The sequence below is a fragment of the Aythya marila genome, assembly GCF_965140915.1.
Source record: "Aythya marila genome assembly, chromosome: 2".
NCBI classification, from domain to species: domain Eukaryota; kingdom Metazoa; phylum Chordata; class Aves; order Anseriformes; family Anatidae; genus Aythya; species Aythya marila.
The window spans coordinates 9,763,503-9,790,315 of NC_139043.1; the positions used below are offsets into that span (position 1 = coordinate 9,763,503).

The following is a 26,813-nucleotide window of genomic DNA, read 5'->3' on the forward strand; positions in this document are numbered from 1 at the left end:
GAGAAAGCAAGAGAAGATGCAAGCTGAATTATATTTTGCCCCCAAGGAGAGCAGCGGTTTCTGAAGTTTAGGGTCATATCCTTTTCAACCCGTACTCTTCCCGCAGGCACCAATGCAGGAAGCACACTGGCACTTAACAGCTGGTGCTCCCGATTAGCAGACCTCAAGGGGTTAAAGTGTTTGCCCTTAGACAGTCGCATGAGTGGAGTATCCAGCATGTCATGAAAACATGGAAAAAGTTGAATTTCCCATTCCTCATGCAATAAATAACAAGCTAGCCAAATACTGCTGCAATAAACTCCACAAGGTGATCAGCAGCAGCTCGCAATATTTAAAATTATTACGAATTACCTAATGTTAGCTTTACTACTATAATAATGAAATCTTTCCTCTTGTCTCCTCCCCCTAAACATGGCAGGGGACCAGTTTTGAAAGGCACAAGACACATGAGAAGCACTCGGTGGAGGATAATCCCTTCCACATTGCAGCAGCATTGAGGCCACCACGATGGTACAGGAATGTGACAAAGTTTGTAGAGAGGTGCAATGTGTTTTAACATATCAGCTGGGAAGAAATGATGATGGTGTATCATTAAAAAGTGTTATTGAGATTAAGAAACTACAGAGATCGTGCACCTGGAAGCACAATGATTTTTTTTCCCAGTTAAAATAATATTCAGCATTTGTTAAATATAAGATTGAAAATTTTGGCTTAATTGAAGCAAGCTTTGAGATTTTATTTTTAAGTAATAAGCTTGAACATACTTGCACTGAAAGCAAAGTCAAAAATCCTATTTTATTCATTACTGATGAAAAGTGCAGCACAGATTCTGTGAAACTGATAGAATTTTATATTAAAGCACTATATTAAAAGGAATATTTTAGATTCTAGATGCTCTGAATTTTCTGTATATTTATAAAAATAAAATGATCCTTAAATACTTCATCAAAGCAGTTATTTGTGGGGGGTTTCTTTTTAAATTACCCAAACTGAGGAGTTTTCTTTGTGAATGTTTCACAAATATGTATCACTCATAAATATTACATTAAAAAGGATTTTTCTAGCCGGGAAAAACTTTCAGATCTACAGGCACATAGCCTCAAAAAGATACAATTATAAGTCTGCAGAATGGCTATAAATCTGCTACTGTGAAACCTACATGGTAGCTTGGTCATTAGGGTGCTATGTTTAGATACATTTGACTTCTCTCCCAGCCTGAGACTCTGACTTCCCACATCACTTTAGTTAAATCATTAAATTCACCCTATGTTTCACACCATCATTTATAAAATGATCCATTTTTTTCCTACCTAATTAATTGTTATAAAGGTAAATCCGTTTACAAGCTACTTGGATAGTAGAGAGGTGAGGACTGAGATAAATACTCTTTTTGTTGTTGTTTTTTCAATACCCTCTGCACCTTTCTCAGCCCTCTTTCTGATCCCCTTGATCATAAAGTGATTCCAAAGCTGAATATATGATGTATGAGTCATGGCAAGCAGTTGTAAATATGGGATTATTAGTACTGGTACCATTTCTTCTTAAGGTGACGATGATGATCTGTGTGGGAAGAAGCATTTATCCCAACAGAAAAAAAAAAAAAAAAGGGTAGTAAGGGGAATACAGAAATGACCAGTCAAGTGACTTTATTTATGTGGCAGTAAGTATTTGGTTTCATTCTAGTCAGATATTACCTTCTTAATGCATGTTTTGATATTTATTACATTTCACAGATTTTGAATTAGGCCTAAAAGTGCAAAGAGACTTGTTAGGTCAGATTAAAAAGCAGCTTGTTAAAATCTTGAAGGAAGGGTCCCTAATACCGTTCTTTCCAATGATGTTGCTAGAAGCTGAAAAAGATCCAATTAATATTTGCAAGAGGCTGCTGATCGGCAGCGTTTTAGCCTCAGAGTCACGCAGTCGGGAACGCTGGGGAAGAATCGCATCTAACAGGACGAAAGAGTGAGAATACAAGTGAGAGAAAAAATAAGGGCAAAAATACGGTGTCAGCAAGGACAAGCAGCTGTCTCATCACTGTGTGTCTGCATTTAGGAAGAATACAAGTCGTTTTTGTGTTGGGTGATGACTGCAACACTCACACCTAAAAGCGATGCTTCATGGCCAAACCAGGTTTGTGCACAGCGGCTTTGTGCTCCCTTTCTTCCCTCCCCACATGAACACTCTGACAAATTGGCTTTCTCGGGTTTAGCACAACACTTTCTGGCCCTTTTCTGCACTCAGCTTTGCCTTAGCAAGGAGGCAGACAGTGAACTGCGGAGAACCAAGGACAGACCCCTCCTGAAGAAGGACAGACACTACCTAGAGCTAGGTCTGCCATGAGCCTAATACACAAAAAATACACATCTATACAGCTTGCTGTGGTACGGTATATGGAAACAGCAGTGGGCTCTCTGGAGAGTTAGCAACGTAAATCAGCACTCACGGCCTATTACACTGTCACAGCTATGGTGTTTCTAGCGCCCAAGCCAGCTGGACGTAGTATGGCTATGCTGTAGATTTGCAGTGCCCCCAAAGCCCTAGATGCCTCCAGCTTCCCACTGACAGCTTGTAAAGGACAGCTCGCATAGCTGCTCCAGCCAGTGTTTGCCCCATTGAGTGCCTAATGTTGCTGCAAAACATTTAATCACACCATATGAGGGGCAAACTCAATCTGATTAAAGAAGAAAGGGTCATAACTAGGGGGAGTGTAACACCACTTCTTCACTGACCATTAGTTTTAATGGCACACTGGTAGTATTTACTAACTAGCTTAGTCTCAAAGGCCCAGCCTCATCTTATCTATTCCAGCCATCCCTGAAGTTCGAATCTGAGTTAGTCATCTCCTCTCCCAACAGCTAAGAGAGAGAGGGAGAGCCCTGGTGGGCAATTCATTTGCCTGAGAATTATTCTCCAGAGGTGTTTATCATTCTCCATCAGCAACTGAGGAGACCTAGACAACTAGGTTAGCGGAGACGCTTAACATTAAATGGTTTATATGGCTAAAGTTAGCTCTAATGAACCTGGGTTGAAAAGAGATGAGTTTTTGCACTGTGGTTTCAGGCTCATGAATGCTGGGATCTGTCAAATCTAATGGTGTTTGAGATCTGTGCTCTGTGGCTGCTGCCTTCCCCTTCCTCCCTAAGGTTTGGAAACCTTAACAGAAATGGCAAAGGAAAAAGCACCAAGGAACCACAAACAAAAGATAAACCATCTGCAGTACAATGTAGGGAGTACCACAGAAGTGAAGAATGTTTTGTAAGAGTAATTGCTGGTTGTAACTGCTGGTTTGTAACTGCTGTAATATAAAACAAAAGCCAACCAACCAAAAACAAACAAACAAACAAACAAACAAAAACAAGAGTATTTTCTTGCTTCAACTTTCATTGTCTGAGTTCCTAGTAAGTAAAAACACCTGTAAATATTAGAGTTAAAAAGGGGAGCTGAACAACAGCTACAAACTACAAAACCAAAACCATGTTTTATTTGTACTTATCCAGACATCTACTGCTGTAGCTGCTGGAATTCTGCTATTGGCCAGGAGGATCTTTTGATGCTTTTCATGGAAAGAAATGAGCATTAGCTAAAGAACCAATGAGGGACTCACTTTTAAAGATAACAAAAAAGATAAATGCATTCAGGCTGGCATTTTCATTAAACACTTACTCTCTCTGAGATGAACAAAATCTGTGTGCATGTGTGTATGTAGTTAGGGATGGACCCAACCCATACCTGAATCTATGAACAGTCTTTACTCTCAGTCAAAATACATAAGTGCTACTATACACTTAAAAAAGACCCAAATTAAAATTTCACTACCATTATTAATACCAAACCAAACAAAACCATAAAACAAACCAAAACAACAAGAAAAAACACCATCCAAAAACCCAATTGGCAAAGGAAGCATACAAATGGAGAAGGGAGTACTAAAAGTAATAAAAGTGAAGAAGAGAAAAATACTGTGACATTCATGCACATGCACACAGAGTATACATTGCATAATGTGTTATTGGTAGCATATTTTATATTAATATTTTAAAACTGCATTTGAACATAACCTGTATGTATAAATGTAAGTTATGTGGCTTTATGCAATCCAAAGGAAGGCGATAATGAAAAAGGAGCAGCCTGGTATTTTAAAAACTGCTACAGGACACTAATTCTTCTGAGCATTCAGTGATTTACAGGGAGAGAAATTCACTACTGACATGACAGTTTTTAAGCTAATATCCTTTGTCAATGCAGAAAAAACATGCAGAAACCACTCACTGTAACTGCATGCAAATGGGTGCTAATGTGAGACCCAATCCTCACTTCCACTGTGCATGAGATTAAGTCAAATCACAGTTTATACCATACAGAAATTGTTTCTCTGTTACATCTAGATTTTATCCAAAAGCTAAAAGCAATAGGAATATGCCTAAATTACTAAATTTGAGAAATAGAAGTTAATAAGCTGTATTCTGTATATGGGCAGATATCCTATAATCACCCATGATCACTCTAGAAAATACTATGGCATGCACCTAAATTTAATTTATGCATGCACGCGTGCACCCACACACACAAAGGGGATGATGAGTCAGCAAGGATCGAGGATGTGCTGCTACTGCCTGTGTATAGGTGTTCCCCCGTGTCAACTCCTATAGAGCTCTAAACAATCTGCTTCCTTCAGCACCTCTTCTACAAAATGTCAGCTAATTACCTCAAAAGCAGTTCATCTCCATGTGCTGAGTCAAACGTGAACAAAGTTAAGATGCTGACTGCAAAAATCACATTTCTGAAAACGCGCCTCAGTTTGCCCTAAGAAATCTTGGAGTCCCCTTTGGAAAATGAGAATTTACTTTGCAGGGCACTCAGAGGCAGCTCGCCCACGTCCAACTATTAAATTGTAAGAACTACATTTCACATTGCTTTCATTTCATGTTGCACGTAGGTGGTAATGCTTTCACGACAGTACATGGATTGAGTATAAAAGATGCAACTACTATGGATTTGTTCTTTAACAGAGTGTATTCTTAAAAGTGACTAAACTGGTCCAGTTTTAGAAGCTGTGGAATAATCACACTTTAGTTTGGTAATATACATTGTACCCTTCAAAGTCAGAAGACTACCATCTTGGTCAATTAAACACTTCTCTTCAAATCATCTACAGACTACTTGCGTGAGATTAACTACAAAGTAGTTCTTCACTCTGTGTGTAACCCTCCTTTTCCAAACATTTGCCCAGCTGGTTCTCAAACTGATAGTACTGTACTTCTGTGACCAGCTTTTCCACTTTTCGATATTCTAACCTACACTTTGTGTGAAAAAAAAATGCTGCCCAAATTCCTTATCTGCTTGTCTCCTCCTTAGTTTCAGTCAATGACCTCTTGTTTTCAAATTAGTCACTATCTCAAGCTGCTTACTGACATCAATACATTCCTTTCAGGGTCTCCTAACGCTCTATGGGGACCCCCCTTCGTGCTCCCTTTCCCAAGGAATAGTCCATGTCTGATCAGTCTTTCTTCACAATTCATTTGCCCCAAAACTTGAATAATTAGGTTTGCTTTCTACCACACTTTTCTAGTCCCACTTCTGTTTCAATAAAATCTTGAGAACAGCAAAGAAGTCAGAAATACAGCTCTTTTAGGGTAATGCCTCACCACTAAACTGTATAAAAGGAAAAAAAAAAAAACAAACAACAACAACCAACCTACAAAGAAATTACATCAATAATGTCTTTGCTTTTGTTTGAAATCTCTATATTCCATCTGGGAATCCATCTAAAAACACAGTCCACACAACATACACAAAGAAACATCAACCAACACCACCTTCCCCATTGTCACTTATTCATTTTATAACCAGAGTTTGTAGAATGTTCTAGGTTTTTATCTTAATTTTATGAACTATTAATCAATGAGCACAGTGTCAATAATGTGGAAAAACCTTAAAAGTTTACGCATCAACATGTATTTTGCAGAGGAAACAAATACTATTTTTAACAGTTTTTTTTTTTTTTTTTCTAAATAGTGAGGTTTCCCTTAGCATCACAGCCTGGACTGTAAAAAGCTGCCCTATACGTTCCCTTTACACTTTTGCATGTAGCTGGGGGCCCAGCTCTCATTGTGATTAATTATCTGCTGGGAAACGCTGCAAGAATGAGCACTATTTGCCTAATTGTGTTTCCAGGGTAACTCATTACATAAAAGTTACAATACATAAATGCAGCTCACTTGAAAAACAGGCCTTATAACATATGATATGTTTACAAGGACACTAAGAACTTCCTTCAGAAAATGAAATAGCCACGTTTCAGAATTCTATGGTTAACATCACTGCTAAGAACTGAGGCAGTCTTGTGGGTAGCACAATAGCACACAAATCAAAAGCTAATTTTTTTGGCTTTACCGGCCTGCATTTTTTCCTAGAGATAATCATCTAACTCCCACAAACCTCAAAGAGCAGTGATGGAATAGATTCAAACTTAGAACATGAAAATAATTACATTCTAAAGTCTTCTGCTGTAAATTCTTCTCAAGAATTTCAATTAATTCTAATTCCAATTTTTGCTCTTTTAACATTAAATACTATTAAAAAAAAAAATCTCTCCTTTACACTACATATTCTCTCAACCACTGTGTGACACTTGTAGTATATTAAGTTTTAAATTTACAGGAGAAACTGTATCATGGGCTGAAGAAATACTTTCTCATTCACCAAGAGTATGTCAGAAACAGACTGCTCTTGACTTGGATCTCTAACACTTAAGACTAGAATATTCTCAGACTTTGCATAAAGGTTGAAGAATAAGCAGATTGTATCCATTTTAACATGAATATGGGCAAGTATTTTCTTTCATAAAATCCTTTCAGAGAGGATCCAACCCTACAACTTCATTATGATTGTTAAATCCACACAGCAGATAAGCAAAACCTCAGCAAGGGTTCAGATTAGCCAAAATCATTTGATCATGATGAGTCAGAAGGCGAACTAGAGAATCTTTTGTTTTGCCTTAAAATGTCATGGTAGAAACTGCATCTGTTCAGGAGCTGACTCACAAGACCCTCAGACAATAGTGTAGTGGGGGCAAGGAAAGGACTTGCAGAGATAACCTCCACAGCCAGCCCAGGCCAGAGTGTGTGCGCTCATCAATTATAATCCAGGGTTTTGAATGGGAGAGAAGAAACCATTGGTTCAGCTTCATTAAATCAAATCTTTTTGCTAGGTTTTAGAATTCTGAAATCAATACTTTAAAAGGATTTTAAAATTCATATTTACTTTCCCTTTCACTCATCTCATTCCAGCTAGTTCAAACATAAGAAAATGGATGGTCAGCAAACCCCGAACAGCTGCTAGCTGGATTAATATCTAAAAATCAAACTTTTATCCACACTATCCAAGCCTTTCAGTTCAGAAGAATGAAAGTAGGAATAATCTTTTTTTACCCGTAATCTTTCTTTTTTCTTTTCCATGACAGAAAATATTAATACAAGTATTTTGAAATATATCAAACTTTTAGTTACTAATACATGCCTGCAGGAAAGACAATAAATGATAAATTTCCCACTTTTTCTCTAAATCACATACAAAAAATCCCCAAAACTGATCAGCTCAGAGTTACTTTGAATTTGGGGTGAGGAAGGAATATCAAGTAGACTCATCTAAAACAGTTTGTCCTCCCTAGTAACAAAAGATAAAATTTGTAAGTACATTAAGAATGTTAAAATTCTCAGCAGAAATCATCCTTTAAAAAGTCCCTGTCAAAAATCCAGCAAGCATTGTTATCTACAAAAACAATCAATTATCATTTTCTGTACTTATTTAAATCATGAAAGCGCACATACAGTTGAAATACATAATTTCTGAACTTTTCACTCAAAAATAAAACTTGCCCTAAGCTGTCTGTCAGGGAAATTGGAGGTAACTTTGATAACTCTTACAATTTTCATATTCATGTAAAAATAGTATGCTACTGGAAGGCCTGTCTCTACCACATAGTTTTTGTTATTACTTTGATGAGGACAGGATTAGGGCCTTGTAACCGTTCTGCTTATGAATCTAGCAATAAAAATAATTATGGTAATAAACTACATGATAAATAGCACTGCTGGGTTACTGGAACAACTAAACACAAGGACACACTTGCATTTAAAACTTTCCACTGACACGACACAGGAATGACAGGACTGAATAGACATCGTTGTTCTCGAACTGTTCCAGTTACCTAATAAGATTATTTAATGTAGCTATTTGGAGTGAATACACAGATGCAGCCATTATATTTATTGTGGAGAGGACAGAGAAATTCATTAAAACCCCCACCCAACAGGAAACCCTTCGTGCAGAGCCTCAGGGAGGCCCAAGGGCCGGTAAGGCAGCTGGGGCCAGGCCAGGCTTGCTAGGCACAGGGATCCTTGTGGGACTCTGTGTGCCCTCCTGCCACCCAAACCCTTGCCCAGGGGACACAAGGACCCTGTGGAGACATTGCCACCCTCCCAACCTTTACCATGCACTAAAATAGGGTGCTTCTTTTCTTTTCTTTTCTTTTTTTTTTTTTTTTAAGTTCCATTCCTGTTTTGGGGCTGTCAGCCTGGTGTGGCAGATGTCAAGCATAAAAGCCCTCAATTTTTTTCTCCCTACTTTAGGAGCAGGTTGCTTCCCGGTGGTTTTCAGCGTATAAAATAACATGAGACACGGCAACAGGCGAGATAGTAGAAGATACCAATTTATAACATGCTTAATAGACTAAGTATTAGCACTAATTCAATGAGCGGTAGGGGAAAAAATTGTTAATGACAAAAGCATTTACAGTTAACTGTCCAAGAGAATGTAGGGAAGTAAATCATTACATGAAAAAAGGAGCTCCTTTTCTCCATCTACCCCATTAAAAACCCCACTAAAGAGCCAAGGCATTTATTGATTGCTTTCTACTTTCCCACTGCCGAAACTAAGTACTCCTCTATTTACTTTGATTTAAAAATGCATTATTGTCTACTTTCTAATAAACCAGACAGTGGAACAAGAAACTCAAATTATTCTAAGTTTATTCTTAAAAGTCCTTTTTTTTTTTTTTTTTTTTTTTTTTTTGAAAGACTGAAGGCCTTAATCCTTAAAAGCCTTTTTGAAAGAAATGTTACTAGATGCTGGCCTTGCAGCTGGGCCCAGATTGAAAGTGCACTTACATTTTTATGTTTAGCACTGAAGGACTCTGAAGTTAGCCCTCGCACTCCACATAAAAGCTTTGGAAACGGCATTCTTTGCCACTCGTGCAATTCATTCTCTAAGAAAAGGAAATGGAAAGAAAGATTTCATGTCCAGGGCTTCAGGCCTTTGATCATTTGATGAACATTGGATCCTCAACCTGGGCCTCCAGCTTCTCAGGCCAGACAAAGAGGGCCCCGGCCGCACAGGCTGGGCCGCGATTCCCGCCCGAACAAAACCTTTGGCGGCCGCACAGTGTGACAGCCTGGGAAAGGCCCACCTCAGCAGGGCTGAGATGCCCGCTCTGCCCTTTGATCTTTCATTTAAACCCCAGCCAAAGCACCAGGTCAGGGGATTTCACGTTGCACACCCCCATCGGCAGAGGGGAGCAGGTCAAGAACAAAATGGGGGTGACCGATCTCCAAAAAGCCCTGTGACGCCTTTCTCTGGCCAGTTTCACATGACTTGTCTCGTATTGTGAAACACTAAGCCCGCACTTAAAATGGAATTTGACATTACATGCTACAATGGAGTCAATAAATGGCATTCTTCAGTGCTTTTACAACAAAGTCAACCCTCCCTTAAGTGCCTGAAAGCCTGTAGCTAGAAAATACTTCTCATTTACTTCTTTATGCAAGTAAATTGCATATACTTTAAATTTAGTTTTCATTACAGCTTCTTGTTGCTGACGACTGAAGTGAGCTGAACAAACACCTAACAAAGGTGTACATTAATTTTACTACATACCATTGCTTCTGTTTTCAAAGACTAGGTTGTCACGTGGAAAAGTGCTGCAAATATCTCCATGTTCTTTCACTGAGGGAAAACCTATTTTCCAGTAAGCATGAAAAACTGATCTCATCCCACTGGAAAATCTCCAGGACAGGGCTAAGGAGAAGGCAGACACAGGAGAAGAGAAGGCCAACTTCTTTTAACATCAGGAGCAAGTTCCCTATGATGCTCATGGACAGAAAACATACCCCTTTATGTGCATGTGTGACCAGACGCATTAACATTCAGAATACAGAGGAAAAAATGCTAAATTCTTCTTTCTGATGGGGCACCAGGTCATTATGTCCCACAGGACTGAGATATGTGGATGCAATATATGACTGCAAAGTGTGGAGTGTATTTTTAAAATAAATCTAAAAATATGACTACTTTAGAAGGTTTAAAACAACCGTAAAGTGATTAGAAATCAAAGGTTTATTATTTCATATAAATTAATTTATGTTATTACAATTAATCCTTTTTCTTTAAACACAAACACATTGCACACAATGGCAGATCAAGGTAGCTTAAGAACTTAGCACAAGAATTAGAAAGGCTAATGACAATTTTTTATTTTCAACCTCAGGGATTACTCTTCCTCTTAAAATGCAGTTCTATGACAGTGTAATATAAACAGTGTGGGAAAGGGGTATGATATATCAAGTTGACAATTATGTCTTTTTAACATACAGTCAGGTTTACTTGCCCACTTTTACCCTCCTTCCTTTTGAAGACTGTGTCAGTATTAAAAATTTGGTTTAATTGTATCATACCTAGATTATTTCAGGGTATCTTAAGCACTTCTCATTGTGAACCATATAATGATCAATAAAAATAATGATTCTAATGTCTAGAGGATCTATAGATTTTTACTTTTAACACGAACATTAAGACATTTCATTATTTCATGAAACACATTTCACTGACAAGGAAACCAAGGTATAGGAAAGTTAAATAAGTTGTTCAACATTGAACATAGAGGGGCAGAACTGCAAACAGAGCACTACAATTTTCCAAAGAGACAAATTTGTGCAAATTTGTGCACTTTGTGCATGGGGACCTGTCTGGTACCAGATTTTCTAGGCACTATGGTGCCAATGGCCAGCTACAAGAAAAAGCAAATGTGCTTGACCATTGTGGCTTAGTAGGTGACAATACTCTGGGCAATAGTCATGAAGCAGCCCAGGACCTAACTAACGAAACCACTAAATAAGGATTGTACAGCCTCGAAGTATCTTCTTCTAAAAACTGCACTATTTAAATGGTAAAGTTAGAAAATTCAAATAGTTCTCAACAGCACAAGAACATCTGCTCATTCACAAAGCATTTGCATTTGGGTTTGTTGTTTGAAATCACTATGAAAATGAAACTTAAGAACATTCAGGAAAAAGTACAATTTGCCTCTAATTTATTCTCAGGTTTTCTGTGAATATTGCTCCCCACGTTGTCATGGCAACACAAGCACATCTTTCAGTACCAACAAAGTAACAAGCCTTTTGATTCTCACCTTTAGCCATTTTATTGAGAACCATGTCAATTAGAATGTAGGTTCCACTTCTTCCTGCACCATCACTGCCAACAGAAAGGGAAAAAGAAAAAATAAGGCCTATCAATGTGCATCTAGATTCAACATAAAGGTACCTGCCATTATGTTATACTGTTACACAAGGACTGAATGAGGGGAAATGTAGGGTACTGAGAAGGGGAGAAAGAGCTTGCCCTGAATTAACACAAGTTGTTCAAGGAAGATTAGCCTGCATGGATACAAGGGCTTTGTTTTGATTTTTTAAGCCAAGCTGTGTTTATGCAATAAAAACATTTTAAGCAACATTGGAAAAGCCAGTAACATTAAACCCCTAAAAGGATGTAATTTTTGTTCTTCAAGTGTAAATATAATGTGCTTATAGTCACTTGCACTTGAGTTCAAGAACTGCAGAATAAGCTAGACCAGCACATTATCCAACACTGTCCCAAAATGTTGTGGATTGCATTTGAACACAGCGGCCAGAGAATACATTGAGACACCAGTCTAAGAACTGATATATCTGATTACTGATGGACTGCAGTCTTTCTTCACTATATATCACAAGTGATTCTTCTTTTTTACCGTTTGCTTCAACTCTTCCGTAGTTGCAACAATCAGAAAAAAATATTATGCAATTCCTGAGAAACAGCTTTAACTTTTGTGTGCCATCAGTCTTGCCTCAGAGATGAGAGACCAAGCCTTGGGAGTGGAAAAGCTCCCTAATGGGAATGCAGCTTGTGTCCCTTTCAGACATCAACATATAATTGCCAGTGTGATGTTCTTTTAGAGCTGCTGTTAGCAAACATAATTAAGACCTTAAGTAAAAGCTTTTTTCTTTCCCTTCCCCCAAACTTTTAAAAGGTGCATGTGTGACCAATTAGACTGTATATAGTTTTATTAATTAAGCCCTTATTTTTATTGATAGCTCAATTTGTGTACAAGAATACATGAAAGGAAAAATAATAGAACAGTGTGAGGCACATTATTTCATTCTGTTTATAGGCAGGCAGGCTATGAAACTTCATTTTTATTAAGTCTTTGTAGAAAGGCTTTTTCTCTTTCAGTTACTAGATGACTTCTTAGAGAGGGAGGTAATGGTAATATATTTTTTTTCCTATGGCTGTGAAGGGAACAAAGGCATAATCTCATTAGTTAAGCTGAATGGTGAGAGACAAAGCAGTGATCAAGCTCAATAAAAACAAAACAAAAACAAAACAAAAAAACAACAACAGAAAACTACTGAGCGAATGGTAGACATTTTCATCCATCATCATAAGAGAGGAACAAGAAACTTTAAGGCTCTTCACTCTGTGTCAAATGTTTCTTTTCTTAGGATTCCTAAAAGCACAGTAAAGGAGCCTGCTCCAGGCTGTTTTCATCTGCAGAATGCCTCCTGGCATCTGGGGGAAGGTGACTGCTGAGCCACTGGTGACACAACACGTTCCCTCTCCTCCCTCCCACAAAAAGTGGAATGTCACGTCAAACAACCTGCCTCTTAGCAGGGCTTTGTTGTTTCTATTTTCCTTGTCTACAAGAGTATTTTGAATAATTAAGTGCAATGTTCTCCTTAAAACTCACAATGTCCAAAATCAAACATTAATGTTACTATGGCAAAATTTTCCATTGACCTACCCAATAGGTTTCCATTGCATCTAGCAGAGTTTGAGGCCTAAAAATAACCTGTGCTTAAAGGATTACTCAATCTGTGGGTTGGTCTCCACTCCCCATCACCACCCTCCTCTTACCATGATCAATGAAAGCAAGTGAAGAAGAAAAAAAATTAACTGAGTGCTAATAAAGGCTAAATTGGGAGGGAATGCATGGAACCACTATCATTTTGTAGGAGATGATTGAAGGAATCAAAGTACTTCTTATATTTGAAAGGCATTAGCCATGCATTCTTAGTTCAAGACACAACATCTACAAAAGCACAGGAAAGGATAATTTTATTAGGAAAACAGACCCTAAACATTATTTAGCATTAAAGAACAGATGATTTATATTTCCTACCTTCAGCCTACCTTACTGTCTTGTTAGTGATTTATTTAAAGCTTTAATTTACCCATTTTGTTTTTACCTACATGAAATTCTTGCACAAAAATCTCTCTGAAGCTATTTTAGAAATTGTACTTGCCTGCAATGAACAACTACTGGACAAGAGCGACCCCTGTAGCACTTGTTTACTTTTCTGAAATAAAACAGACACAAAAAATTAATTAAGCATATTACATACTGTTTCTTTAGCCAACTGTCAAAAATAAGCAATAAGAAAAAGCAAATATTGCAGCCCTTAAAAAAAAGTCCAGTTTATAATTTCCTGATATAACAAGCAGTTGTTACATACATAATCTTGTTTAAAGTTTGCTTCTGCTTTGCTGCTGTAGAAATCCTTGGTAACATCCCATTACCAGTGTTGGTTAAGCAAATGAAATAATCTCTTTTCTCAAATGTCTCATGTGTTAGCTCCAAACTAAGGTTATCACAAGATGCTTTAATTTTAAAGCCAACTATGAGTTCATGAATTTGCTCATGAAGCAACAATAAAAACAAAGCTATAGAACAGGTCTGCCAATATGTAAGTTCAATGAAGGAATTAGCTAGTGCTGAAGCAAACCAAGATGCCCAGTCTAAGAATAAAGCTTGCACAATTGTTTTAAAACTAATTAAACTGCCCTACAAAAATCCAAATCCCAAATCCCTCTTCTGCTCTAGAATGTATTTTACATATGAAGTTTGTTACATACCAAAAAAACACCAAATATGTGTGCATATGTTAACAAGGCAAGCTGAATAAAGGATTAATTGGGAAAGCATTTCCTCAGGAAATCAAAACCTTTCACTTTCCTTGATGAGATGCTTGAGTTTACCAGAGCTAGAAGATCTCCTATATAACCATTTCTTAGGGCAGCTCCATGAGATGCCCAGTTACTCCAATGGTCCCCAGCTTTGCCAAGTGTTGCAGAGGATCCTAACTGCTAAACTGATGAAGTGAACTGCCAGAATTTGGCAACTGTGCAACAATGTTATTATGAATTTGAAAGCATAACTAACCTCCTGAATCATTTAGTTCTTGGCTCTTCATCTATTCACTAACATCTGTGCTGTTAAAGCATGCATATATCTTTAAACATTGCTTACAGTATAGCCTGAAGATGCCTAAACTTCTAAATCTGACAAGGAGTCTGGATATTTGGAAGTCAATGCAAGCAGGCTATGGAGATGCTGATGATGTCCCAGGAAACTGGGTTTTCACATTCTGCCTTTTACTATTCAAGATTCTAACCAAACTTGATAACAATATTAAGTTCTCTTAATGATTCCCTTTAAACACTATGATTTAGGATTTTTCACAATCCTTACTCTCTTCTGCTCATTTATGTGAATTCATATCCACAGAGACATTCTGTCTCTTTTTATACTACTCGTATGTAAGTAATGCAATAGAATAACTTTATCCTTTCTATGAAATAAATGGCAAGCCATTGAGAAGCACCTGACTTTGAAAATTAAATGGGACAATTATTTGTCCATAATACATATACAGCCACTATCAAGCAAAACTCTGCCTCCCACCATGTGCACTAGGAGAAGAGCAGTTTTTGCACTTAAGGTATTACTTAAAAGCTAATAATTACAGAGGGGTATTTACCATTTCTTTTTCTGCTTATGTGGTTCCTTTGTTCCCTGTATGGCACTACTATACTTGCATGTTGTGACTAGCCACCTACCAAAGTCCTAATGTACTTTCAGTGACAAACTTGAACTGAACCTATCAGAAAATCAGACAGCCAGAGACGCATGTTAGGGAAAGACACCTTATGTTTACCAGTTTTATTGAACAGTTTCAAACATTTTAATTATCACACATTTCAGAAAACATAGTAAAACAAAGGGTTTCAATACAGCTGGTTCATAGTTTTGTCTACATATAGTTTATGAAAATATTTAAAAGTGCAGCAACGTCTCATGTCATTCTTAGTTCTGGCTAATGAGAGTGAGCTGAAAATTCATCAATAAGCAAAGTTCTTGAATGTTGAAGAAAATATATATAATATATATATAAACATATACAGGAAGAATTAACTTAGAAAGAATGATTAGTAATACAAACCAACCCTTGGCTCATTGAGTGAAAAAGAAATCATCATGCAAACCATCAGCAAGCAAAGGTCAGAGGTCGTTAGAGGCTCAGAAAAGGGGTTTCCCACATTGTCCCTGCAGCAGAGTCACAGTTTCCAATGATCACTTTTGTGACTATGCAACTGGGCTCATATTACTAGCTGCAACATCACAAAAATGACACTGGCAACCGCTAATTAGCTGGCAAAATAAGAATTTGTCCATTTTTAAAGTGAGCAGTGTTAGTAAATGCCATTGCACACAGCAAGAAGTGATAGCATAATAGATATATATTTTAAGCAAAGCCCTCACATGTGATGCTAATTATCTTTTAGCTTAGCAGTCCCTCTTTAAAGTGTAAATGTGCTCCCTCTGGGCTCAAGAAATATTTAATTACACATATCAGTGCATGACTAACAAGCTAGTCCAGAGCAATAATGATTGGTCTATTGTTCAAAATGAAATTAGGACTCCAGAAGCATTTAAAACTGACCAGTGATTTCTGTAGTAGCCTCACCTCTCAGGGACTGGCTTTGGCACAGATTTTTGAAATATGTAGAATAATCTCTTTTTGGCAATTTATACCTACATTATGAAAGTGTGATAGATTATTCCTCAAGGTTTAATGCATCTGCTAAATACTAAAACACTGTCTGATACACAGTAAGAGAAATGTAAGCTTTCAGTTTTCAAAGAGACTTGAAAAATTTCCTTGAATAAAAATTATAAGGTCCATATTCCCACAGACTCTGGGCAAGGTAATTTTGGGAATCCAATTTTTCTTGGTGATGAATTATAAAAAATAGAGGGTTGGTTATGTATATGCTTAATTTCATATATGTATGTGAATATATAAATATACACACATATCCATATATATATACAAACACACTGAATGCACATAAAAACATAGATAGATTAAAAGAAATGAGAGCAGCCCCTTCCTAGCACCACCTTACTACAAGTATGGCAGTGCTGTCAGACATTCAGGGGGCTTTATGACTCAGCTGTCGTAATCCAGCAGAGCTCATACTTTAAATAGGAAGCTTCAGGTGCAAAAGATGTATTGTATAAATGAATTCCAAATACATTCCTTTTTTTTTTTGTCCTTAAAAAAACAGCAAAATTAGATGACCAAGAAAACTGAGATTCATAGACCAGCCATAGTGCATGCCAAAATTCCTTTTCAGAAGGAATTTTACTATGCATTCAGTATTATGAGTTCATCGTACAAAATCTGCACATAGCAAATGATTACGGTACCCTACGCTGGACTGTGAATACATATTAAATGAACACTCAGAATTCAATTAAATCTTAACAGGTTCATTCCCATACTTGCTTTAAATGGAAAGAATGGCAGCTCAGCTACTTTTCTCATCTAGTTATAATTTTGCTTTTTCAAAGTATCACACAACACTTCTTCAATGAGGCTATTTCATGCTCGCACAGTGTCACTAAGCAGCACGTTCCTGGTGATGTGAACTATGATCTACTCTAGACCTAATCCTGCAGTTCATGCACGGACCTTGAGTCTTATTGAACCAAACAGGAGCTGCAGTGCTCCAAGTTTCAGATGTCCTAGCTGATTTGTAGCCTAGTTAGAAACGATAGCAAATTTCCCATTTAATTCAGAAGGGGTAGAATTGGATGCTGGGTTGCACCAGTGCTGCAGCCTTGCATGGCTTAGTGCAACTCATTCAGCATTTTCACCACAAAAATTCACTACAGGCAACTTCCACAGTGCCAAAAGCACAGGAAAATCAACGTAAAAAATCACATTAAAATCTGTATTTGAACCCAGAGAACCGTTGTAAAATTCTCCATTCTATGGCCCTGTTTCCTTCCTCTGCTATTGCTTTTGTGGTGTAACCCTGGAGCATGTCCAGATGTTCTTACCTAGCCCCAGTTCACAGCGACTGCTGCACTCTGTCACTTGACCTGTAATGCATGAGATGATTCTCTGCTCTGAAAAATCCTTGCTATACATACAAGAACACTGATGGATAAAGAGTGGCATTTAGCCCTCAGTTTCTAAGGGTAAAATATTGCCAACAGACAACTGTGCAGCCAGCTCCCATTGGACATAAGCCAGCTTCTCCCCTCGGGTGCCGATGCGTAACTCCTACCAGCATCAGCCAGAGCTCCGAGCGCTTACTGAAAGAAACAAGTTTGGACCTTTTGAGCACTGAGCCCTGTATAATCACTTCAGGGGGCTGTGGATAATATTGTAGCACGGAGAGGAAAACAGGAGATCCCCGAGGCCGCTTGTGGATTGAGAACCAACTCCCCAAACCTCCTGGAGATTCTTTTCATTAGTCATAAGCGCATCGCTGTGGATTAGCTGGTACATGCTAACACCTACACGCGATGCACTGGGCACGGTTTGCAATCAAGAAAAGATTATTTCACTCCAGTATTTATCATGTATGGCTTTAATTTTCAAATTAAAATTTAGATAGACACAGCAAACATTAGAGAAGGTGACAAGGACTTTCACAGGTTTTGCCTTTGTATGTTTCTATTTTAGAGCCACGCTGACTTCCTTTAAAATTCCAAAGGGCATGCTTTGTCAACATTTTCATCTGCTTTCTCAAATCTCCACCTTTCTTCAGCCAAAAAATGTCTAGAAGCTTCACTGCTTGATCCTCACAAGCAAACACTACCATGGGAATGCCGTTATTGCCATATGACTCCATCGTGACTTTTTTTTTAAAGTGTGTTGATACTACATAATTTATTTGTGAGATTCCTGCGATAAGGATCATAGGGGAGCCACACAAAAGGCTTGGAAGTTGCAGATGGCTAAATACTTGGAAAACAAAGAAATACAGAAGCACTGAAGAGCTGTACAAAGGAAAGAAGGCATCAATCTCTAAATAGGAAGTGAGTGTGTCTATTTGTGAGGCAACACCAAAAATCAATCTATTGCAGATTTTTATGTTAGTTTATCATTGCAGCATCACAGGCTGAGGGCACTCTTTCAAAAAAGAATTACTTAAAGCACTACTAGAAGTACAGACAGTTCAAGTTTAGTTCCTCAGATTTGGATCATCTTAAATAAACTGCCATACTTTGTGCTTTACCTGCGGAAATCCAGAAGTGATCTCGTGGAAGCAGGAACTCTCTGATCGTTCCAGCTGAGGAAATGGAACTGTGTCACCGTGCGGGTCTCATTTGTCTGCAGGTTCTTCAAGTAGAAGCTCCTCACTAGGAAATCCTCACACCAGATGTGCTCAGAAACAAGGTTTACCTACACCACAGAGAATAAATGGGAATCAGGGATTTTGCTTGCATCTTCAGAATTGTAGGTGTGAGTTGTCTTGGATGAAGGAAGTGCACCAAATTTTATTAGCAAATTGGCCAATGAGGTGAAAATATTTTTTTTATTTAGCAATTAATGTTGTCAGGAAGGGGTTTGCTGCCACTCCTATTTAATTGAAAATATTAAAAAATTACTGTCAATTTTAATGGAAAAGAAAAAAAAATCACTAAATTGAAACCTGACGCTGTGGCCGTGCCTTTTGTATTCATGTAACATCATACACATCAGACTGCCAGGTGCTTTTCACATGAAGATGCCCACAAAGCATTGCTCAGGCCACATCTGAGTGATCTTAAAAATCTCACAGGAATTCACATGAGAAGTTAAAAGTCAAATTTTTCACCCACATAGAAAAATAAACATAAAAATACAGCTTATTTTCAGAGTTAGTTTTTCAGATAGAAAGTTTTTTCACATGTTGGTTTAAATGACAATATTTCTTCACATTTTCCTACTCATATTTGGCATTGTGTTGTTATTTTCTTCCTCTGGTCAGCCAGACAACTGGAAAAACATGACAGCCATTCTCAAGGTTACACTTCCAGAAAACTGGTGATATGGTATTTTGGGGTAGCAATGCAAAGCAGAAAATAAAAATCTGTATTTATTGTTGTGACTGAGGCAAGAGGTAAAAATAGCATTAATTACTAAAGCTATACAGAGGCTTTTCCACAAACATATGCATATGGCTTTCCTAGGGCAAAATTCACTAGTTTTAAAAATACTAATTTCCTATAAAATATAAATATGGGCTTTTATATTTCAACCACTTGCAAAAACATTTTAAAGACAAAATCATTGTCTTTTTTTTTCCCGGCACCACTTGGCTCATTATTTACTAGATTTTACCCAGCGCAAACTACCGGGTAATGAAAACAACGCCCAAATTTCCCACAAATCTAAAACTACTCAAAGACACACCAAGGGGATTTAAGAGACCTCAACTCGATGTACAGCTCAGATCAGCTGAAACAGCATTTTGCCCCGTATGAAATCGAGCCATACCCTTCCTGTCACGTTTACAACCCGGCATTTTGTTTAGGTACCTCGTAGATGTGGTAGAGGTTTGACCCTTCGTCTGGCCAATAGTGGTAGCACTGCTTGACTCCGTTTTCCGCGAGGGGTGTCAGCATGACAATAACGACACAGCCGTTCTCCCAGACCATCTGCAGACAAAGAAAGACACCGTGGCCACATTGTGACTGCCTAATTACTGCGTGACATGTATAATTACTGCACTCAGACACACAATCAAAATTTATTCCATTCACAGGAAATTTATTTCATTTTCATTAGACACTTTTACTCTGCAGCTGCTTTCAAATCCCTGAATAAACTGGCACCATATTTTGCAGGCGTCCATGAAATATTAAAGAATTTCCAGCAATTTCAATTTGTATCTTCTACAAAATCTCTCCTTTTTCTCGGTACTTTGTTCAGCTGCTTTTCTGTCAAACTTTCAGATCCACAAAGGAAATACTGAACAATGCTTGCAAAACACACGGCTATGTGGTGTTTGATACTAAACACCAAAGGAGCATGGACACACCACTAAGAGCATATTGACCTGCTAAAGTTGCATTTGCTGAAACCCATTTGTACCTTCAGTCTTGTTTCTCTTTACAGTGTGCCACAAAGCAAAAGCTACAAAACCGCTGCATTGCTGAAAGAATCATAAAAGTTGCACCTAAACAACAAAGACACAATTACAAAAGATTTGCTGCAAATGTGCATTACTTTTTTACTTTCTCTTTATTCTCCTCTTTCTTTCTTTCTTTCTTTCTCTTTCTTTCTTTCTTTCTTTCTTTCTTTCTTTCTTTCTTTCTTTCTTTCTTTCTTTCTTTCTTTCTTTCTTTCTTTCTTTCTTTCTTTCTTTCTTTCTTTCTTTCTTTCTTTCTTTCTTTCTTTCTTTTTCTTTCCTTCCTTCCTTCCTTCCTTCCTTCCTTCCTTCCTTCCTTCCTTCCTTCCTTCCTTCCTTCCTTCCTTCCTTCCTTCCTTCCTTCCCCTTTTCTTTTTCATTGATTTTATTATTTTTCTTTCATTCTCTCCCTCTCCCCCACTCCTCTTCCCTCTTTTTATTTTTCCTTTTATTTTTTTCTCATTTTCTGGAGCTACAAGGGAAGCCCAACCCATGCTGCAAACCGTGCACTGTCAGAGCACAGGTATAGCAGAAACAGGAGGAAACTCTTGTATCTTCGCTATCAGCACAATCTCCTAACAATTTAGACTAGCCATGGTCCAGGATACAGGAATCCAACACATCTTCAGCTAAAAGATCTGCGGATGCCTCACACAAACAGCAGAACAAGCAGAGATACTCTGGTCTGGTGCATCTCCCTTCCAAACACAGCCCATGGCTGAACAAAAAGGCTCCTATGAATTAATACCAAACAGCATAATGACTAAAAACTGTTATTATTATGCTGTACATTGATGTTATATTTGCATACAACTTTCATTGTCTTTTTGCTAGCATATAAAATTACTGAATGAAGAATAAACTACTCTTTTTGTGAAGGGTTATGTTTATTTCACAGAAATATTTATAAGCAACTGTATTGACATGTAAATTTTGTAAACAAAAAAGGCCTTTGTCTAAACTGTGCAAAGATGAGATGATACATTCAATTCAAGGATTATTTTTTTTAATTACATATCAAATAAAAGGTTTCCTATTCATGGATAATGATGTTGTCTTCTCTTTTAAGAATAGCTTGCATATATAGAAACAAATAGCATTTTTCTTTGCCTTTTTTTTCTTTTCTTTTCCATTTTGTAACATAATTGAAATAACTTTTAAAAACAGCTTAGAATTATTTAGAGAAATTAATCTAGGGTTTGCATAGAATAGGGCTATTTATAATTTATATAGATAGAACTGAGGAAAGAAATTGTAGTTGGATATAAGGAATAGAAAAAAACTTCTTTTTTTCTTTTTTTTTCCCTTGAAAAGATTTTTCAAATCAAACTATCTGTAATCCGCTCATCCTCCTGTTAAAAAACTGACAATACTGCAAAAACACCAAAAAATGCTATAAATTGATAGATAATTTATTTTTTCAGACAGATGCAGATTTATCATTTGTATCTTTTTTTGTCTTTGCATGTGTTTTAGACCGCAGCTGGCAACCTTCTTTGTATGTAAGGAAGATGAATTGGTTTTCATTCATTCTATCATAGTTTCACCTTTTTTAGTTAGCAATCAGACTAAGATCAGAATTCAAAACATGTATCTTACTTTAAAACTAGCCCCACTAAATCAGTACTTTCATCACATAACGATTTAATGTGCCTCTAGAAGGTATAGAAGCTCATTGAAGCCATTACGAAAATGAGGAGAAACACAGTTTTTATGAGTGTAATAAAAATACAATGATCTAGACCATAAACTAATCATCTAGCACTCTGCTTGTGCCACCCAAGTGTAACATTATAAAAGCCCACTCGTTTAGAGAGGAATCCTTACAGTTTGGCAGCCCTGTTCATTGGTTCAAAGATACAGCATTTCATTAGAGAGGGGCTGTCTGCATCTCTGAAGATTTCATTAAGCATAAATCCAAATGAAAGTTAATTTAAACAAACAATTTCAAAGTTACTCCGGGGTATAATATTTCTTTTAGGTCATAGCGCGAAAATGTAGAAGTCAAATCTACTAAATCAAGAAGGCAATACAATGTAGTGGCATCACCCCTGTTACAAGCAATTGTCATCGCATCTTGTGTGCTTACCATTGAGATGGGATCTTTACTAAGACTCACAGGCTGCGACTTGAGGACTACCACTCTTATTTGTTTCCTTAATAATTTAAGTATTAGACCATGGGGATGTTATCTGTATTTCTAGCCAAATAAAGCAGAAGAGGGGTAAGTTAGAGGCAGCTCACAGTTTTATACTGTGGCCAGTTCATCACCCCATCTTTAACTTAGTGATGAGTTCAGGCACTTCAGGTCCCAACACCCAACACTCTGCTGTGCCCAGTGTGCAGAAAGGGCTGTGTGCTAGGAGGTGGCCCCAGCCAGTGCGTCCCTGTACTGGAGGAGCAGGTAGCACAGCCTCAGTCTGTACAGCACCAGTACAGCTTCTGGGGAAGTGCCTTTGGTTACCAAAGTGACATTTTGTCTGGGCTCAGAGAAGAAAAAAGGAGGTTCAGACACAATTTCACAATAATTCACATAATTCTGAACTTTATATGCTTCCACAATTGAAAGTAAGCTATTGTATATGATACTAAATTAAATAGAAAGTAAGGTCCTCTGGGCAGAGGCTTTTCTTTTTAGGTATTTGTGTAGAGCCTATCAAAATTAAGCCTTAGGCTCTAAGCGTTAACTACTGTTAGGCAAATAACCATATAAAACTAAACTTCTCTAGATCACTTTGCATAGGCAGCTTCATGTTTGTAATTTATGGCAATACTTGGAGGAAAACAACGTGGAATGGAATCTTCTGAATGAAAGTGATAAAGTCTGAGTTACGCATAAGAGCTAACTATAGAGCTCTGCAGTGCATGCTTTGTGGAAAAGGGAAAACTGTATAATTGTGTGACATGTCTACCTTCAGCCTATATGCCATGTTAATTATCTTTAATGAGGTTCTGCTGTATGCATCATTCTCAAAACATTCCTTAGACAAGAATAACACCATCCCTTTCCATTTACTGCAAATTAAAGGCTGAATCCTGCAACCCAAAGATGAGCAGTGCATTTGACATCCGCAGGATTCCCTGTTGATGAAACCCACCACATGGAGAGACCTCCTGCTGTGGCTATCGAGCATGCCAGTCCCATACAAAGGACTTCTGCATTGGGAAGAATTAAATTTAGTATGAATTACTTGTAAAGGAGCACAGAACTGCTTTTTCAAATAAGGAAAAAAATAAAGGCACAAACAGAATCAGTGCTACAACTGCCACAAATCCTATAAAACAAGCATTTTTGAAAGCTTGTATGCATATTTACAAATTCTGTTGTTTACTAGCTTGTAAATAAAATAGTTGATATGAATCCTCTTATTTTTGTCAGACACTTGATCATTTTGAAACTTCTTTTTATAATTACGGATCCACCCCAAAACCCCTTTTCAGCCATTTTCTTCTTTGTTTTAGTGATAGGGAAATGATAAGATATGTGTTCCAATCAGATGCTGTTCTTTTGACAGGGACTGGTGGAGAAGTTTCTAAAATGTGATGATTTAAAAGTAGAAAATAACTAGGAAAATCGGTTAAATCCAGCCTGTTCACTAAAAATAACAGGCTAATCACACCAGCTGCATTCTGAAAGAGATCTCCAGTAAACTGAAGAATCTACCTTCTCTGTCTTTTAAGTTTCCCAAATAGTTGGTAAATGTAACTGTTTGGAAAAGCGGAAAACAAACAAACAAATTCTAATTCCTAATGGTGATCAAAAATCAACAAAAATAAAAACAATTCCTAAAACTGCAACAAGTAAGGTATTACCACTTACAGGATCAGATTGTACACATCCTATTACACATCTCAACTCTAATTTCTTTCAAGTTCTCCACTGGAAATAGAAAATGTTGTATTGAGACAGTCAGAAAATGGTATTTTCTGGAATATTTTAAAAATAAACCTCAACATTTTAATTAGTTTAAAAGAAAAGAGGGGAGCTTTTAACTTAAAAAAATATTTTTTGGGATTTAGAATTTTGTTTGCTTGCAAAACAAGCTTTTTGCAAAATATTTTGGTTGACGATAGCTTAGCCTTTTGATGTGAAATGGGTCAAATCTGCCAAAATCAGTGTCCGTTTGCAGAGTCACAGGTGTGCCAGAGGACCAAGAAAATCCATAGTTTTAAAAATTAGCTATACGTTTTATGTTTAATTAGAAATTACAGTTAAAAGGACATTTTAAAACATGAAGTGAATGGAAATCATTCCATACGCCGCGTGAAAACAGTACTCCATGTTGAAGTTGAATTCAGGAGCTATGACTCAGAGCTTTCCTCAGTCTGGCCAGGAGCAGCCACACTGCAGCAGTGATGACTTCAGAGAAGATCATATATAAGCAGGTGGCAGTCAGGCTGGCTGCATGCATTATGCTCCTGCTGCTGCAGCAACCCTTCTTTGGAAGTCAATGAGGAAGGCAGACTCAAGATGACTGCATGTGTTGCTGTACCTTCTGCTGTCTCTGAGAGACATGAACTGCTCTTATTCTTCTCAGTAGATGGATAACTCAAGCCTTATTATTAAATAATTTAAATACTCTGTTTAGTATTGCAGTGCTGACAAAACCACATTAAAAGGGGACAGTCTCACCAAAACTTCCATAAATTAGCTTTTCACTTTAGTATTGGAGAGGTGGAACTCCAAAATTAAAGGGGTATTTTTAAAAGGACCACTTCTAATTACCTTCTCTGACCTAAGCCTTAATTAGAAGTGAGCATGGTAAATGCACACTCCTACACAGAACGCCTATGGAATTCCTAATGCAATATTTATTTCACATGGCTTGATAAGTTACTAGAGCTCTAGGGGCTACTGTTCTGTGCCTCTCTCTCCCTTGCTGTTTTTCTTTTATTAAATTAAAATATGCATATTTTACACATTGAATTGCTCTGTTTCTCTTTTCATCTGCTTTTCTTTCTGAAGGTGAAAACTGATTAGACATGCAGGAAGTCCTGTTCCAGGCAAGGAAAATAAAACTTGGGAATCAAGACTGCTTGAAAGTGTTGTGTTCTGCACAGATGAACAAAATGGAGAAAAATAATCTAGTCTGAAAATTAATTTCAGCATTCACAAAACATGCTGAACTGGGAACACAGAAACCAGCAATCAGAGCAGAGTTTGGTACAGTTGCTCTTACTCAACCCATGGGCTTGGAACACCAATTTTGCAAGGAGACTCATTCAGCTACAGCCACATGGTCTTTTGTCCATGGGGATTTGCCTTTGGAGATCACTGATGACTAATCTTTTTTAACACAGGAAACAATCAACTGTCAGTATTTTGTATTTGTTTTTCTGAATTGCAAAATTGGAAGAGAAAAGCAAATGGTGCCAAACAGACATGCAAACATTTATCAAGTCCTCAAGTCTGAAATTCAGGAATTGGGTTCTTTACATGCTGGTGTGATCTGGGAGTAAAACGACAGACAAATTTTGAACTGACTCTGACAATATATTGAATATGGATAGAAAAAAATAGTATAAAATAGTTTTAGATTTAGAAAAGCAGAATAGGGGGCAATGAAAATTAAATGGCAATGGAATTCCATGGCTCAGATCAGGGCTTTGGTCTTTACTCCTGGGACTCTTTCTGCAATTTACATTTAATAGTCTTGCAATAAAAATAGAAAATAATCAAAGGAGCAGAGATGAGGTCTCACCATGCCCAGCTGGAGGCCCCAGTCACAACAGCACAAACCTCTGCTGCAGTTGGCAATAGTGTGTCTTTAACAAGAAGAGCAAAGATCTCAATTTCAAGAATATTTCATGTATTGGTGAGTAGTGAAGGAAAGATGGGGTAATGAAAATCATGTATTTGATTCAAAACATGTCAGATGAAGCTCTTTTTCATATCCTGGAAGAGCATCCTAAGTTCAAAGGGTCAACACCTGCAGTCTGTCCTCCGGGTGCTGTAATGGATTCAGCACTGTTCATGTGTGGTACCTGCTCCAAGACTCCAGTCAGACTGGGACCCTCCAGGGGGATTAAGGCATTGGGAGAACTATCTGGCCTGAGCTACAGATCTTTTCAGGTAAAAGGGCTGGGGATTTCCTAGTCCAAATTATAATTGTTGACTGCATTTAATCCGATGGCTCATTGTTGTAGGTCCTTTGAACCCTTTTGTTTCTCTGTCAAATAAGGAGAATTGTATTTCTCTGTTCCTTCCATAGAAGTCATACGATGTTCATATACTTTGTTAATTATGT

The 26,813-nt window shown here is 37.5% G+C and overlaps 1 protein-coding gene across 1 annotated transcript in view; it reads right to left on the reverse strand.

The window, feature by feature from the left end:
• The window catches only part of PTPRN2 (protein tyrosine phosphatase receptor type N2), a 654,334-nt gene that overhangs the window by 13,828 nt on the left and 613,693 nt on the right, over window positions 1-26,813 (reverse strand). The window contains exons 18-21 of the mRNA XM_082755144.1: window positions 19,973-20,092; window positions 18,688-18,854; window positions 13,617-13,670; window positions 11,465-11,529 (exon numbers count right to left, since the gene is read on the reverse strand). Coding sequence (XP_082611270.1) covers window positions 11,465-11,529; window positions 13,617-13,670; window positions 18,688-18,854; window positions 19,973-20,092 — 406 coding nt within the window. The remainder of the gene's footprint in view (window positions 1-11,464; window positions 11,530-13,616; window positions 13,671-18,687; window positions 18,855-19,972; window positions 20,093-26,813) is intronic.